Consider the following 15,379-nt stretch of genomic DNA (forward strand, 5'->3'; position numbering starts at 1 on the left):
AGCTCTCTTACCGGATATTAAATAAGAAGTATGAACAATAAATGTATCACTGAATGAAACTACAAAAAGGTATTTTATTGTACCAAGCTAGCTCCCTCTTCCCTTACCGCCTAGCTAGCTAGAAATCTTGGTATAATTTACAGGGTAGCCTATGCCAAGCTTTAAGTGCACTTGTAAGATTGCTAGCTCTTCATCCAAGATACATGCCCAATTGGGAAAATTGGTAGATACCCATAAAATTGAACCAGTAACATGTTTATTTACAGTATTAATCCACTACAATATTTTTGAGCAACAGACCCGCATGTAGCCAAAATAAGGCTCACATGGAGGCCCTAACTTGAGGAAACCTTCCATGGTCCCTTGTGTATGACATAAACACAATCCAAGTTCTTTTAATAATCCATGGCCAACCTTTATCATCCTTAAAAATTTTGCTTTGGACTAAGTTTTGCATTTTATTTTTAGATGCCCTTTCCACTGTGATATTTTGTACAAAAGGGGTGGGATGGTAATGATATTTTAATTGATTTCCCTCAATGGAGAGGAAGAATAAGCAATATAAGCTAAAATGCAATTAGAAATAAAGAGAAACGACGCGATACAGTAATAAAGGGAAAAGGAGAGACATCACCACCGGCCGCGTCCGGCTACCTCGTGTTAACATCTTTACCGGCATCGACCATCCATTTAACATTAAATCTTGATCCATTAATTATAATATTTACGTGGTCGAGATCAAGATTGGCCGATATCTCGCTTTATCTCACCCAATATCATAAATAAGAAAACTTGAGATCCTGGTCGATAGCCTTATATCGGTAAGGAAGATTTTCTTTCCCATCATCAAATTTTTTATTCCAACTCTCCAGAAAAACTCAAGATCCTTGTATTTTGGGAATGGACGGATCATATACAGCCACATTAAATTCGGCTCCCACCTAAAACTCAGATATTTGGGGCCTTATTCACGAAGACTAATCTTGGATTCTGGATATGAAAGTCATGCAACAAGCCAGCCACACATCATCAAGAAAGACGTGAATAACTTTATCCAGTTAATGGGCTAAAAATATAGATAACCAGGTCAAAGTGTTTTAATAAGAGGAGAGGGCAACGAGAAGCGAACCCAATAGGGTGGAGGAGGATAACTCTGCTAAATCAAGGACTAACCGGTTTGCAGGTCCTGCGCCCTCCTCTCTTCATAAGGAGTGGCCTCCTCGGCACCCGGCCTACGGCCAAGCTCTGCAGAGAGCAAAATCTTGTAGAGAAGCATCAAAGACAAAGCCAAGGATACACCTTCAAATATTAAAGCAAGCACAACAGTAATACGTTCAAACATGTCAAATGTCCATGCCAGGCACAGATCCAAATTCCGGAAAGATGAGAAGGCGAAAGAGAACCTAATGGAAGTAATAACTAACGATCTCAAGATGTGCCAATTTCTGAAAAAAACCAGTGGGAAGAAAGACCTCACAACTCTGCATTGTCTTTGGGCTCCATGAAGGAAAGCCGCCATACCTCTCTCAGCAAAGCCATACTTCAATATTCTTTTAGCAGAAACAACTTCATAGCTTCCTATGCATCTCTGCATCTCCCCTATTCAAATATTTGTTCCCGCATTTGTACCTTGTGATAAGGCCTTCCCAACATTGCTACTCTCAAACTAGGAATTTTTGATTCCTCAGATTTTCACATCCCGATCTATCAAATTTGATGGATTAATGATCGGTCTATCTTCTGACTTCCAGCAGGCTAAAGAAATTGCAATCTTACAACATGACATTAGAAAATGTTGCACGGAAACAAGCAAAATTTGATCGCACCAGAAAACCACACACACTTGAGTGAAGCTCAAATAATTAGAACAGGTATCATCTTTTTCTGACTTCGAGCACGTCATGCTCCCCTACTCGTGATATCAAGCAAGAACTTTGCAAGCATCATTCTTTATTCAACAGCAATACTGGATTAGAGATGTGATAATTCACTGCTGAAATAGAAGGGTAAAAGAAGAGTAACGGTATAAGCAATAGAACATAATTTGTTCAGCATCGATATGCCGAAAAACAAAAACCTAGCTAATTGGCAGGGTTTTTTCAACAAAAATGCTAAACGGTAGAAGGAAAATTTCTGTTTCCAGCAGTTTAATAAACTGCTGCTCGTAGACAACAAAATGGTATAGAAACTCCATTTCTATGTCCTAGCTCTCATGGATGCTGCATCGCATGAGCACATTACGCCAACTCTGCGAGGCAGGAAAACAATAATCTCCTGAGACTGAACTCAACGAGCATAAATGTAATCACACAAACATATAGTAGTTTGTTTTAACCTGGAAAGAAATGAGATGTTGTGTTGCAAGTAGATAAATGTCACACAGAATCGCACAAGTGAATCAGCATCAGAACAAGATAAAAAATAAAAACAAATACTGAAACAAACCAATCTGTTGCCTTTCGTCTGAAAATATTACAAATATGATTCAGTTGATCAAATAGGACTGGTAAAACAGGTCCTAGTTGAACTATGCTGCCGCTTGCATCTATCTAATCGTTCATGCCTCATTAGTAGTGACCAGAAACCAATTCTAATGGAGAAGCCGGTTGGAGAAATAAGCAAACTCAGAGCCAAGCAATTCCAAGGTATGGGTTTGCTATCCATCACTAGAAAAATGATCATATTGAAGGAATAAGCAAACTCAGGGCCTAGCAATACCAAGGAATGGGTTTGCTATCCATCACTCCAAAAATGATCAACAAGCCACCATCAAGCCCAGGGTGCTATATACACAAGAAAACTTTGATCAGAATGGTTATCCTCCTATCTCGCCAAGACAAAATAGATCCTTCAAAAATTTGTCATTATGGGTTAAAGCTAAACACCGGATAATGCTGGGACATATAAAAATTTAACCTATACATGATATACTCTTTTTTCATATATTAAAATAATTCACACGTAACAAAAATGTCAGATAATGTGGAAGTCAGTTGTATCATGCACTTCATAGATCTAGTGATTCCTTATTGCCTCATCATCACAACAACATTGGTAATTTGACCTCTAGGTGCAGTCACACCCTCTTCCATAAGTATCTAAAGGGAGACTATAAACAGCATTTATAGATTCTTTCTCACACCGACGTGCACACCTAATTATGAGTCGCATGTGTTGCACATTTGCCTACACAGTAACTGTTCACGCACTAATCAACTTACTGATGACAGACATGCCCATTTATCTTGCCATTTCACCTCAGCCATCCATGCATCAGAGTAGTACCATCAGCCTGTACGGTGCACATGCATATTTATCCCACAGCTAAACCAAAATTGTTCATGCGCCTGATTTGATTAGTCATGCACAGGAATAGTTTCCTACTCAAAACCTAAATTGTACTTTCACTGCATGGAACTACTCTTGTCAGTTATTCTATTTCTAATTCCAGCAACCATAGGGTTCCATGCCCCCTGATTATCCCCGGTTGACTGATATCCTAGATATCCTAAGGTTGGGATCAAACCTGAAGCCTTCATCAATTTGGTACATGTAGGTAAAAACGTCTCTCTCTTATATCCCATGGCTTGTCATTAATAACATAATCTGAGGACTTCTAGAGAGGAAGAAGGTTTTCCTTGCATCTTGGGCCTCGATTCCAAACTTGTACTGAAAGGGAGATTGCATGTTCACCAACATAATAAAACAATGTGAAGATGATGAATGGAAGTCAAAGGGAGAAGAAGTGCACATAAACCAATAACTAAGCTTCCAATGATTCCATATTATGATTTTCATATCCCAAACCCATGCTCTCCACATAAATCTTACATGGTCAAAGAACTTATACTTAATTTTATATGAAACACACAATCAAAATGACCATAACTAATTCTAAACATCCTTGCAGACAAGTACTCAACTTCAAAGGCACAACACCCATGATTCAGACCCGGAAGATCAAATTCAGCTACCATCTCAAGAGCCAAATTTCGACTTCACCTGAGAACTTCTGTATGTCCTGAAAAGCTCACTTTCAAGTTTGGTGCATGACTGCAATTTATACAAAATAAATTTATCTTAAACTGAATTTTGATTGTGTGAGGGCTTGACAAAATACTTCGGACATACGCCTCAAATGCTTGACTTGCATCTTGACTTGTCTCCAGATCGCTCCAGCACTCTGAACTAAATTGAATGATAAGATAGAAAAGAAGGTTATAAGACTCAAACTACAATCATATTACTAACAGTCACAGTAAAATTTGTAATTTCATTGCATGAAACTGGTCAAAACTTAATCTCTATCCAATCCAAGCACCATAATTCTGGTATGTGTTGGTTCAAACCCCCTAAATTGTCTCAGACGGACTGCTATGACAGATATGCTAGCACATGAAGGATAGGAAGGAAACCTGAAGTCTTCATCAATTTGTTTCATGTAGCTATAAAAAATTCTCTTATATCGCATCTTGTCATTAAGTAAACATAATCGGAGGACTTCTAGATAGGACAAAGGCTTCCCTTGCATCTGTTTGAACCTCCATGTGCGTATGCAGAAATGCAGTTTCAGCATGCACGTGTTTTAACATTTATTTTCTGATCAAGTGCTTCAATCAAATTAGGAACAATTTCCATCAAGCACCCGCTGTAGATATTCCTCAATTTCCCTTCAATAAAACAAAGTATTGTGCAGAATAAGAGTTATCAGTCAGCAGAGTGAATAGCATCAACAAATCCTTGAATCACCTTGCTTCTGTCCCTTTTGCCTTGATCCGATAATTCATAGAACAAGAAATGATCAGTCAGCAGAGCAAAATCTTGACAATTCTTTAAATCGCCTTGCTTTGGTTAAATCTCAACAGTCATTTAATGATTTTATTGGAAATTTTGTTATAATTGCAAGTATCTTCTACGATTTCTTGAGCAATATTGAGTAATTAGTCAATCATAAACCTATTCACCACAAATCAGTGCTGTTTTCCACATGCACTTCTTTTCTTGCAATCATATTTAAGGCTGTATAAGGTCAAGAAATTGCAGTTATGGATGTCACCTTAGCATAAAATTTTAGAGACTCTTAAAATGTTGCAAGTGGATAAAGAATAAAGCAACAAAGATTAAGAACAATAAGAGATATCGAAGAATAACCAGTTGCAAGAAAATGTCCAAATCCCTCTCAAGCTTTGTCCAGCTATTCTCTAAGTCTTACTTTTGATCCATCCAGAAGCTACCCTAAGACTTTTCTATATGCATAGCATGGCTATCGAGAAGTCAACTTTGCTCAACCAGGATTAGCCTGAACCCTTTCGTGGAAACTGAAGTGTGTGGAATCACCACCACATTATTTGTAGATTCTTCAATAATTCTTCACCGCCTCAAATCCAACCAATGGCTATGAAAATGCATGGTAAATAAAAGTTCTAGTCAATTAAATTGGTCACATTGTCCCACAAAACATTAAAGGGCATTTGCTACAAGATGGACGCCTTCCCTATTCCACTATAAAATCAAAACTCTCCCAACTTGGACGCCTTCCCTAGTGAAGCTCCAATTCATATGTTTTCATTTTTTATTCCCAAAATATCCTTTACATGTTACCTCAGGAAATCTTGGAATCATAACTTGGCTGTGTGGGCCCATGTTTGCAACTTCTCCATTCAGCGTTCCCTCAGTCCCCACATTGGGAAATCTTGGCATGACTTCACCAACAGCCATGCAGGTACCCAACATTCCCAACTCTCTTTTCGGGTTGCATGATACCCATGTACATATATAAGTTGAGGTCAAATGTTGAAGTCTTTCGTCTAACGTATATTAGTTATTCAGATGGAAAAATCATGTGACGCATGCGCCACACTCTAGCCATGTTACTGATAAAATGCACTCGCTTAGTTACGGCTGGCATCACAATTTTATAATACAACTCATTCACACCAGCGCATTTTGACATTGGTGCATTTTGTGCTCACCTGATAAGGTTTTAACAATTATTAACTAAAATTCAGCTAATTCTTGTTTGTCTAATTCATTTGTACAACATCATACAAGTTCATTTCAGTGTTCTAGAGCAATAGTCTGGTAAGGAAAACTTCACTAGTAGTTGAGTGATATGAAGGCTGATGATGAAATCTAACAATGATATGATGCCATCACATGGATGATATATAGAGCTTTACACTTGGAAGCTGCAACTAAAGCTTGCCTCATTAGCCTAGAATAAGATGGCTGACCATGTAGAATAACTATAAGAATATAAGATACTATGGTTTTTCTTTGCAAAAATTGAGCTTTCATATATTTAACAGCAATATTAAATTTGAAGCTAAAAGTAAAGCTTCCCTCACTAGCCTAGAATAAGATGGTTAACCATGTAGAACAACTATAAGATGACTACAACTTTCCTTTGCAAAAAAGAGCTTTCATACATTTGACAGCAATATTAAGCTTCCTTCACGAGCCTAGCTGAGAAGCTGGCCATGTAGAATAACTGTGAGAAGCTTCCGCTTTTTTGTTGCAGAAAAGAACTTTCATAATTTGACAGCAATACTAAATGCAACATGTATATATCAAAGAAATTTTGTTTCAAAAAGTACAAAAAAAAAACAAGAGATCATGGGAAAGCGTTAAACTAATCCAAATGAAAAATTGCTACAGTTGAACTCCAAATAAAAGAATTGCTAGTGGTTGATCATGATATGGTGCCATTTGAAAATCTGCATAAGCATGCAACATGACTACAGCATGTCTTACATCAATGAATGAACTCCTTTTACTATTAAATGAGAATAACAAACAACTAAAAACATTCACATAGTTAACCAATGCACTATAGGATGTAATGAAACAAACACCAATTAGATAAAGTCAGACATCCCTATTTCATAATTCCTAAATTTGATATTATTTTAGGTGGGAATTGACTTGAGTGATCAATAATCAAGTGTTACTGGCACTGACCAGAATTAATCATCCACCTCTACAGTAAGAAGAAACAAAACTAATTTTGGACCATACCCGAATCAAGCATAAGATAATAACTACAGTATTAATGTTTGCCTCAAAAATTAGTTTTTAAGTGTAAGGATAGTATCACCTTTCATGCTTCACTTTTTCACCTCCTCATAATCTGCCTCTGGAGCCTGATCACCACCCTGAGATCCACTTGAACCTGACCCACTGGAGCCTCCAGCCATGTGCTGCCCAATCTTCGAAACTGCCTTATTTGCAGCATCAAGTTTTGCTTTTATGTTGTCAATATTATCTCCTGCCATTTCTTTGCGCAAGTCTGCCACTGCAGACTCTATCTCCGAAGCAACCTCGGCTGGGATCTTATCCCTATACTCGCCCAAGCTTTTCTCAATGCTATAAATTGTAGTGTCAGCAGTATTCCTGATATCAATCAAAGCTTTCCTCTCCTGGTCTTTCTGTGCATGAAGTTCAGCTTCCTTGACCATTTTCTGAATCTCCTCCTCAGAAAGCCCACCAGAAGACCGAATAGTAATCTGCTGCTCCTTTCCAGTTGCCTTGTCTTTAGCAGAGACTGTCACAATTCCATTGGCATCAATATCAAATGTGACCTCAATCTGAGGCATGCCTCTGGGAGCTGGTGGGATGCCCACAAGTTCAAACTCGCCCAGGAGCTTGTTGTCTGTAGCCATTTCACGCTCTCCTTGAAGCACACGAATACCCACTTGCGTCTGGTTGTCCGCAGCAGTGGAAAACACCTGAAAATAGACATTGATAGATGAATAAAAAGCAAGCCAAGGTATGTGGTATTTATACCTACCAACATGAGTCAGTAGAACATCAATATTGATTGACAGAAAGGAAATGATATACTAATAGAGTATATGTCCTCACATCTAAGGAATCGACAATAATTACTCACATGCCATGCACCATATTAGAGCTGATCACAGGCCTTCTGGCCCGCCCAGCCCGGCCCGAAATTTTTCGGGCTTGGGCATTAAAAAAAGGCTCATGGGTCGGGCCTGGGCAAGAAAAGCGGCCCGACCAAAAAATCGGGCCGGGCCTGGGAACTTTTAAAAATAGCCTGTTGGGTCGGGCCTGTCGGGTCGGACATGTCGGGTCGGGCCTAGGACAAGATGGTCCAGATTTATAAAGTCGGATCGGTCCTGGACAAAAATTTTAGCCCGACAGTCGGGCCGGGCCGGGCCTGGGCAAAGCCATCGGGCCTAATTTCTTCTGTAGAGCCCGACCCGAGCCCGGCCCGGCCCGAGTTTTGATCAGCTCTACACCATATCAAGAGTATATTACATTTTTCTTTTATAAAAAACAAAACTACATGAAGCACACCCAGAATGTGGACTTGGCAAGGCTACCCAAGCAATGCAGTAAACATAGTTTTTCATACCATTAAAAAAAATAAAATCACACTTTAATAATCACATAAAGGCAAAAACCGTGTAAATATTCAAGAAATCATGCATGAATCGGCAGACTTGGCTGTCATTCACCTGATTGGTGCCAATTAGCATCATAGAACAGCAACGGTTAACTTTTCAAACAAGATCTTCGAGGTGGCATATTTAAGGACTACTATTTTTCAAAGAACCATAATTCATTAAACTCACCTGACTTTTCTTTGTAGGAATGGTTGTGTTCCTGTTGATCAATCTGGTAAAGATACCACCAAGAGTCTCAATTCCAAGTGACAAGGGAGTGACATCTAAAAGAAGAAGCTCCTTAACATCTCCACGGAGGATGCCACCCTGAATTGCAGCACCCATCGCAACAGCTTCATCTGGATTTACTCCCTTGCTTGGGTTCTTCCCGAAAATTTCAGCAACTATTTCTTGAACTTTAGGAACCCTGGTCATCCCACCTACTAGAAGAACCTCATCAACTTCCTTCGTAGATATGCCAGCATCCTTCAAACAGTTCTTGCATGGTGCTCTAGTCCTCTCAATCAAGTGATTCACCAGTGATTCAAACTTTGATCTTGTCAGCGTAATATTCATATGCTTTGCTCCTGATGCATCAGCTGTTATAAATGGAAGGTTGATGTCGGTCTGGGATGTCGATGAAAGCTCGATCTTGGCCTTCTCAGCTGCCTCTCGAAGCCTCTGTAGAGCCAGCCTGTCCTTTGAGAGATCTATTGCCTCGGTTCTTTTAAATTCACTCACTAAGAAATCTAACAAAGCATTGTCAAAGTCCTCTCCGCCCAAGAAAGTGTCACCATTTGTTGCTTTAACCTTAAATACAGAAACAAAGATCAGGTTAGATTGCAATTAAAGGCACTAAGAGAGCTTCTATTTTTGCAACGACTAAGAAACAAATAAGAAGTGGGCACACCTCAAATACACCATTTGATATTTCTAAGATTGAGATATCAAATGTTCCACCTCCAAGATCAAAAACTGCTATCAGGCCCTCTTTGTTATTCATTCCATAAGATAATGCTGCAGCAGTGGGTTCATTAATGATTCTCTGTACATCAAGGCCAGAAATTCTTCCCGCATCTTTTGTAGCTTGTCGCTGAGCATCATTGAAATATGCAGGAACTGTAATCACTGCCTTAGAAACAGATTTCCCAAGGTAAGATTCAGCAGTTTCCCTCATCTTATTTAAAACAAATGCACCAATCTGGCTGGGAGAATACTGCTGTCCATTTGCTTCAACCCATGCATCCCCATTGGGAGCTCGGACTATCTTGTAAGGAACCATCTTCATCTCCTTCTGCGTCTGAGGATCATCAAAGCGGCGTCCTATCAGTCGCTTGGTCCCAAAAAGCGTGTTTGTTGGGTTGGTCACTGCTTGACGTTTTGCTGGAGTTCCAACAAGTAGCTCCCCCTTCTGATTAAAAGCAACCACAGAAGGTGTGGTCCTTGATCCTTCAGAATTCTCTATTACCTTAGGATTCTGCATATAATATAGTATGTAAGAAAATGAGCTAAGTAATACAAGCTTAACCACTATTGTGTCTTTCAAAATAATGTAAGTGTAACCTTTCCCTCCATAACAGCCACGCATGAATTTGTAGTTCCTAAATCAATTCCAATTACATCATTTCCAGCTGGTTTTGAACTGTATTCACAACAGGAAAACCAAGACAAAAGAAATTAGACACAGTCAAAACCACAGGTGATAACATCTACAGTCATAAAGTAGTGTTTCCGGAATCTCAGATATTACCTAAATGGCCTGGCCAAACTTGCCCACTTATAACCTGAATGGGAATGGGAACCAACCCATGTTTTTGCATGGCCAGACAGCTGCATAGGACACCACTAGTAATAAGGTATCAAATCCATCATGAATAAGGTGAAAAATAACTACCAAATGCGACAAAATAGGGAAATGCATATAAAAACATGAGTCTTTCACTTTAAGCAAGTAATGCAAACATCAGTAACAATACCGTCATATAGAAAATTCAGTTTGAATAATCAATTTTGATATCTAAATTAGACCTAACAAGATAAAAAAAAATACACAGGTCCAACAAGCACATAGCCAGCCAATGACAACATTAAATTTTTTTTCTTTTACTCTGATCTTTTGTGGTGATTAGCAACATTTTGCAAATGGAACATCTTTATAAAGAACACATCTCATGGTTTGTATCGAACAGCCCAACAATCCATAGAGTAAAAATAATGACAATTATAATAATAGAAGGCCACATAAAATAACACCCTTGACATGCCCGTGGGAGTATATCGCCTCCATTTCCAATCCCTCCATTAGCACACGTCAGAAGATCAAAACAAGTTTAGAATCCCACTGATATATAAGGTAACCTATGATAATCCATCTTCAAAGAGAAGTGTAGAGCCAATACACGAATTGTGTCCGCCCTTAAATCATTGAAAACTTTCGTAGGAATAAAAATAAATGATACCCAAGTTTATTATATGGAAGGAGCCTTGTGACACAAAAGACAAAGAATATAGCTTTGAAAGATGTGATGAGCGCTACAGCTTTCTCCTTGACGAAGAAACCACGACATTTAAATAGCAAAAGGAATGATAGGATCAAATAAATAAAAATAAATGGGCATAAAAATCAACCCCAATCACTCTATTTAACATGAATCAGACATTCTTCAAAAATTTTCTTTTTTCAAAAAAAAACTACGCTTCACATAAAATTTTAAATGATATAGGTCCCAAAATCCAAGGGTTTTCAAAGTAACAGTATGGTTACCTCGACACTTGCTAGTTAGCCACAAAAATAAAAAACCGCTGAGTTAAAATAGAAGAACAAAGGGAAAATTAGAGGGTTTTTTTTCCAAGAACATGGGCGATGTCCAAGAATTGAATCAGAAACCCCAGACAACATGACAATTCCATCAAGTTCATTAGATCACTCCAGAGCCTAATTCCAAATTCAAACCCTTGATTTGGAAAAGAAAATAGTCACAAAAAAGACATAAAACGTTTAAAAGAAAGAAAGAAAAGAATCGAGAAGCTTACGGATCTGGAGAGATCTCGCCGGCGGAGGGCCCGTAGAACCACCGCGGTGGCCATTTCTTTGCCTCGCTCCGGGTAGAACAATCGATCAGGGTTTTACGGGTTTTAGGGTTTTTGGAAAGCAAAATCCCAAGATAAGGTAGGGCCTTTTTAACACGTCGCCCGCAATGCTCTCTGGAAGACTCTGGAATCATCCTCCCGAGAGTCCGCGATTTCCGACCCGGACGGATTCGGGCTGCAGCCGTGTTTATGTAAGACATGGCTGGGACATGCTTACGGTTTCTAGGGCTGGAAACAAACGGTCGGGCTGGGCCGGGCCACATTTTTATTCGAACTCGGTCCGCAATATTTTTCGGGCTTCGGACCGGGCGCCTGCATATATTTCGAAAACTGGGCTGCAAATTATTTGTTTGGGCTAAAACTGGGCTGGCTCGAACCCCACAAAAACCGTCTATGAATGATACCCAAAATAAATTAATTACAATTTAATATTCAGCGGTCAAACTAAGGTTAATTTAAAACAAATGAAACAGGTAACCAACCAAACATATTCTGAGGCCCATTGGCCCACTAGCTCAATGAATCTATTGGAGACTTTGGAGTATTGAATAGGTCATTTTGGAATGAGCCTAAATGATTGAATCGGGCTGAGTTCAATCAAAGAATATAGTAATAGCATGTTTAGCTGAAATCAAAGAACATGACAGAACCGATGAGGCACTTTGACAAAAGAAACAATAAATCTAACTAAGATGCCATAGCAACCACCCACAGAAATAGAGGAACGTGCAGATTTATGATGCCTTATCACTGTATAATATTCAGCATGCATCAGTGAACAGGAGAAGTAGCCTATCAGTAGGAAAAGCATGCCTTGATTTCTTCACAAGGAATTCCCATAGATTGTGAAATTGGATCAATGGCAGCCTGCATATTATGGGAAAGAAGTATAATAAATATTACAAAATGATGGTGAAGTTACAATTTCTAGTGCATCTACCAAACTTGTAGCATTCTTTTAATTAAAATTATTCATAAAAATTAATCCATATTATTGACTACTTCGGCTAAAATCCAAAATGTACCAATGTAATGTTTAACATGGGACAGCTGTGAACTTCATCAGATGATTTCTATGGAACCTCCAATTCGATTTGTTAGCAAAATTCTTGTGCATAATGTCCAAGCAAATATACATTTGTACATTGAGAAAGTTTATGTGCTAATAATGTCTTCTTTACAACACCTCATCAACTATTTAGATATCCAAATATGGGCTTGTACAGGCCACAGGCCAAGATGGTCCAAAGGAGAAAACATCAAAAAGAAAAAAAAAAAAAAAAAAGGAAAAAATAGAATAATAGTAGTAGTAGTAGTAGTAGTAGATGGACTTGAATCTTAAATCTTTGCACATAAAATCTGCTTGAACAAAGACAGATCAACAGACTCATCCGTCAACTTTCCAAACATAAGATTGTAATAGAGCCCTAGGGTACTCTCCATGATTCAGCTCATCGGTGTTAATCTACATGTTCTCCCTCCAATGCCAAATCCTTGCTGCTTCTTCAAAGTATATATCTTCAATTTACTAATCTTTCAATATCTTATAGCACAAATTGAAGAAATAGCATACCTTCATTTAGCAGGGCTTTAAACAACACTGAGACTATTCTAAAGTAGAATAAAGATCGTATCAATTTCTTCCTTATCCTTCTTCTATTTTTGTACATTTTACCAGATTGTTGATGATTTTTTTTATTAGTTTCATTTGCATTGATGAATATGTTCGCACTACTTGTCTTTTGTTTATTTATGTACTTGAAAATTATTAATACTTATTTAGTATCGATACATTTTGGATATTTAAGATACTTATTCAGTGATTATGTATATTTATCCAAAAGTTCGACAATGAAATTGATATTCTACCAATTGCATGCTTCATGTGGAAACCCAACAGCAAAGATATTCGACTTAGGGTAATGTGTCGAAACATGATCAACTACTTGGCAAAGATCTTCCATAAATGAAGTGAATAAAACTACAAAGCAGAGAAGGATTCATATCCGATAAATGTATGGGGCACATCGTTTAGTGCTTAACTCGCCGTTGCTAATTGGAAACGTGATAAAAATACACAATGCATAAGTTAAAAAAAAATGAACAATTTGAAACTTTTGGACCATAAGAAATCATATCAGGCAATCAGATAGAATTTATGAACAATAAGTACAGAAAGTTGCAATTATAAACAATAAAGACTGAAGTAGAATAATTTACACTTATACGGGAGTAGACTTCTGGATAGCACAAAACTGAAATTTTAAGTGTGGAAATTGATGACTTGTGAACAGCAAAGAAGAAATTAGAATATATTTCACAGTCATAGTTGAGAATAGAAGTCTTAAGAATGAATTATATGCAAAACTTAAATTAAAAAGATTTTTCTTGTTGCAAATGATGAAAGAGAAAACAGATTTAGGAGACGGCACATAAATAAAGAAGAAGGTATAAGAGTGAAAGAAAAAAGAATAAGAGAGAAGAAAATATGGGCCAGACGTATCTTTTGGTTTTTTTTTATTTTTCTAAGAAAAACACCGTAGAATAGCCTACAAATGGCCGGTCAGGACCTCATCGAATAAACAAAATGTAGCCCCCTTCCCCTTCCTAATCCCAGTCCTCCTCAGAGGACTACAGGGGAAAAAGGGAAATAAAAACTTCAAACTTGCTCCAAGCGACCACTGATTGACTCAATCATGGTACCCTAACATAAACAATACCGTGCTACAATTCGGGAAATCTTATAGAAGTGACTTCTTGGCCAGGATTTTGATAAATGACTAAGTAAAATTCTTCCTAATTGATGCCTAAATTCTATCCAACCATGTTCCGATGATACGAAGGTATGGAGAGCGCCAATCAATTCGCTTGGTCCATGATGGTGGAAGGCGGAAAGCCGATGTGCCGTAGAAAATCGTGGATCTATGTACAAAGAAAAGAGAAAACCTGCCGGAATGGCTTTGGCCGAGCCTCCTCCAATGCTTAAGTCGGGTAGAGCTGTAGAATAACAGTGAGAAATAGCAAGAGAAGATATAATAAGTAGGATCAAAGTAGAGTGATCTCCTTGAATCATTAGGCTTTGATTGCTTGGCCTGGGGTGCTTGGCTTTTGGGAGCTCAGCTTGGAGGCTTGGCTATTAGTAGCTTGGATGTAAGATGCTCGGCCTGGGAGTGTTTAGCTTGGAGTGCTCGGCCGGCACAATGCTTGGCTGCTTGGTTTGGAGTGTTCAGCCTAGGAGCTTGGTCTAGAATGCTTGGTGTGGAGTGCTCAGCTTATAGTGCTTGGTATGAGAGCTTGGCTTTGAGTGCTCAACATTAGAGTTTAACCTAAAAGCTCGGCCTGGAGTGCTCGGATGAGAGCTTGGTTTGGAGTGCTCGGCATGACAGCTCGGCCTAGGATACTCGGTATGGGAGCTGAACCTGGATAGCTTAGCCTGAAGTGCTCAACATGGGAGTAAGGCTTAGGAACTTGGCCTGGGAGCTCGACCTCGAGTGGTCAACATGGGAGCTCGGCCTGAAGTGCTCGATGTAGGAGTTCAACCTGAAATGCTTAGCCTGGAGTATCCGGCACTAGAGATCGACCTAGGAGCTCAGCCTGAAGTGCTCAATGTAGGAGTTTGGCTTGGAGTGCTCAGTATGGGAGCTTAGCCAAGGGAGCTCGACTTGAAGTCCTTGATCTAAGAGCTCAGCTTGGAGTACTCAACATGGAAGCTCAGCTTAAAGTGCTTGGTGTGGAAGTTCCGCCTAGGAGCTCAGCCTGGAATGCTTAGCATAGGAGCTTGGCCTAGAGGGCTAGTCATGGGAGTTTGTCCTGAAGTGCTTGGCACGGGATACCAGTCTAAAGTGCTTGGCATGAGAGTTTGGCCTAGGAGCTCGTTCTAG

The 15,379-nt window shown here is 38.9% G+C and overlaps 1 protein-coding gene across 6 annotated transcripts; it reads right to left on the reverse strand.

Annotated features, from left to right (window-relative positions):
* Positions 1–1,278: 1,278 nt before the first annotated feature.
* LOC103722055 (heat shock 70 kDa protein, mitochondrial) lies at positions 1,279–11,639 on the reverse strand. Of its 6 annotated transcripts, none has more exons than XM_008812487.4 (7): positions 11,442–11,639; positions 10,159–10,238; positions 9,972–10,050; positions 9,319–9,885; positions 8,598–9,218; positions 7,097–7,727; positions 1,279–1,990 (listed from the first exon to the last, which is right to left on the reverse strand). In XM_008812487.4, exons 1-6 carry the CDS (start codon positions 11,493–11,495, stop codon positions 7,107–7,109), a joined length of 2,022 nt encoding a protein of 673 aa, XP_008810709.2. In that variant the 5' UTR covers positions 11,496–11,639; the 3' UTR covers positions 1,279–1,990; positions 7,097–7,106. The 6 variants fall into 6 exon arrangements, with proteins under 6 accessions (XP_008810709.2, XP_008810705.2, XP_008810706.2 ...); XM_008812483.4 differs by having other exon boundaries at positions 1,279–1,993; XM_008812484.4 differs by having other exon boundaries at positions 1,279–2,248; positions 11,442–11,638.
* Positions 11,640–15,379: the final 3,740 nt, after the last annotated feature.

This window comes from Phoenix dactylifera, chromosome 5 (genome assembly GCF_009389715.1).
Source record: "Phoenix dactylifera cultivar Barhee BC4 chromosome 5, palm_55x_up_171113_PBpolish2nd_filt_p, whole genome shotgun sequence".
NCBI classification, from domain to species: domain Eukaryota; kingdom Viridiplantae; phylum Streptophyta; class Magnoliopsida; order Arecales; family Arecaceae; genus Phoenix; species Phoenix dactylifera.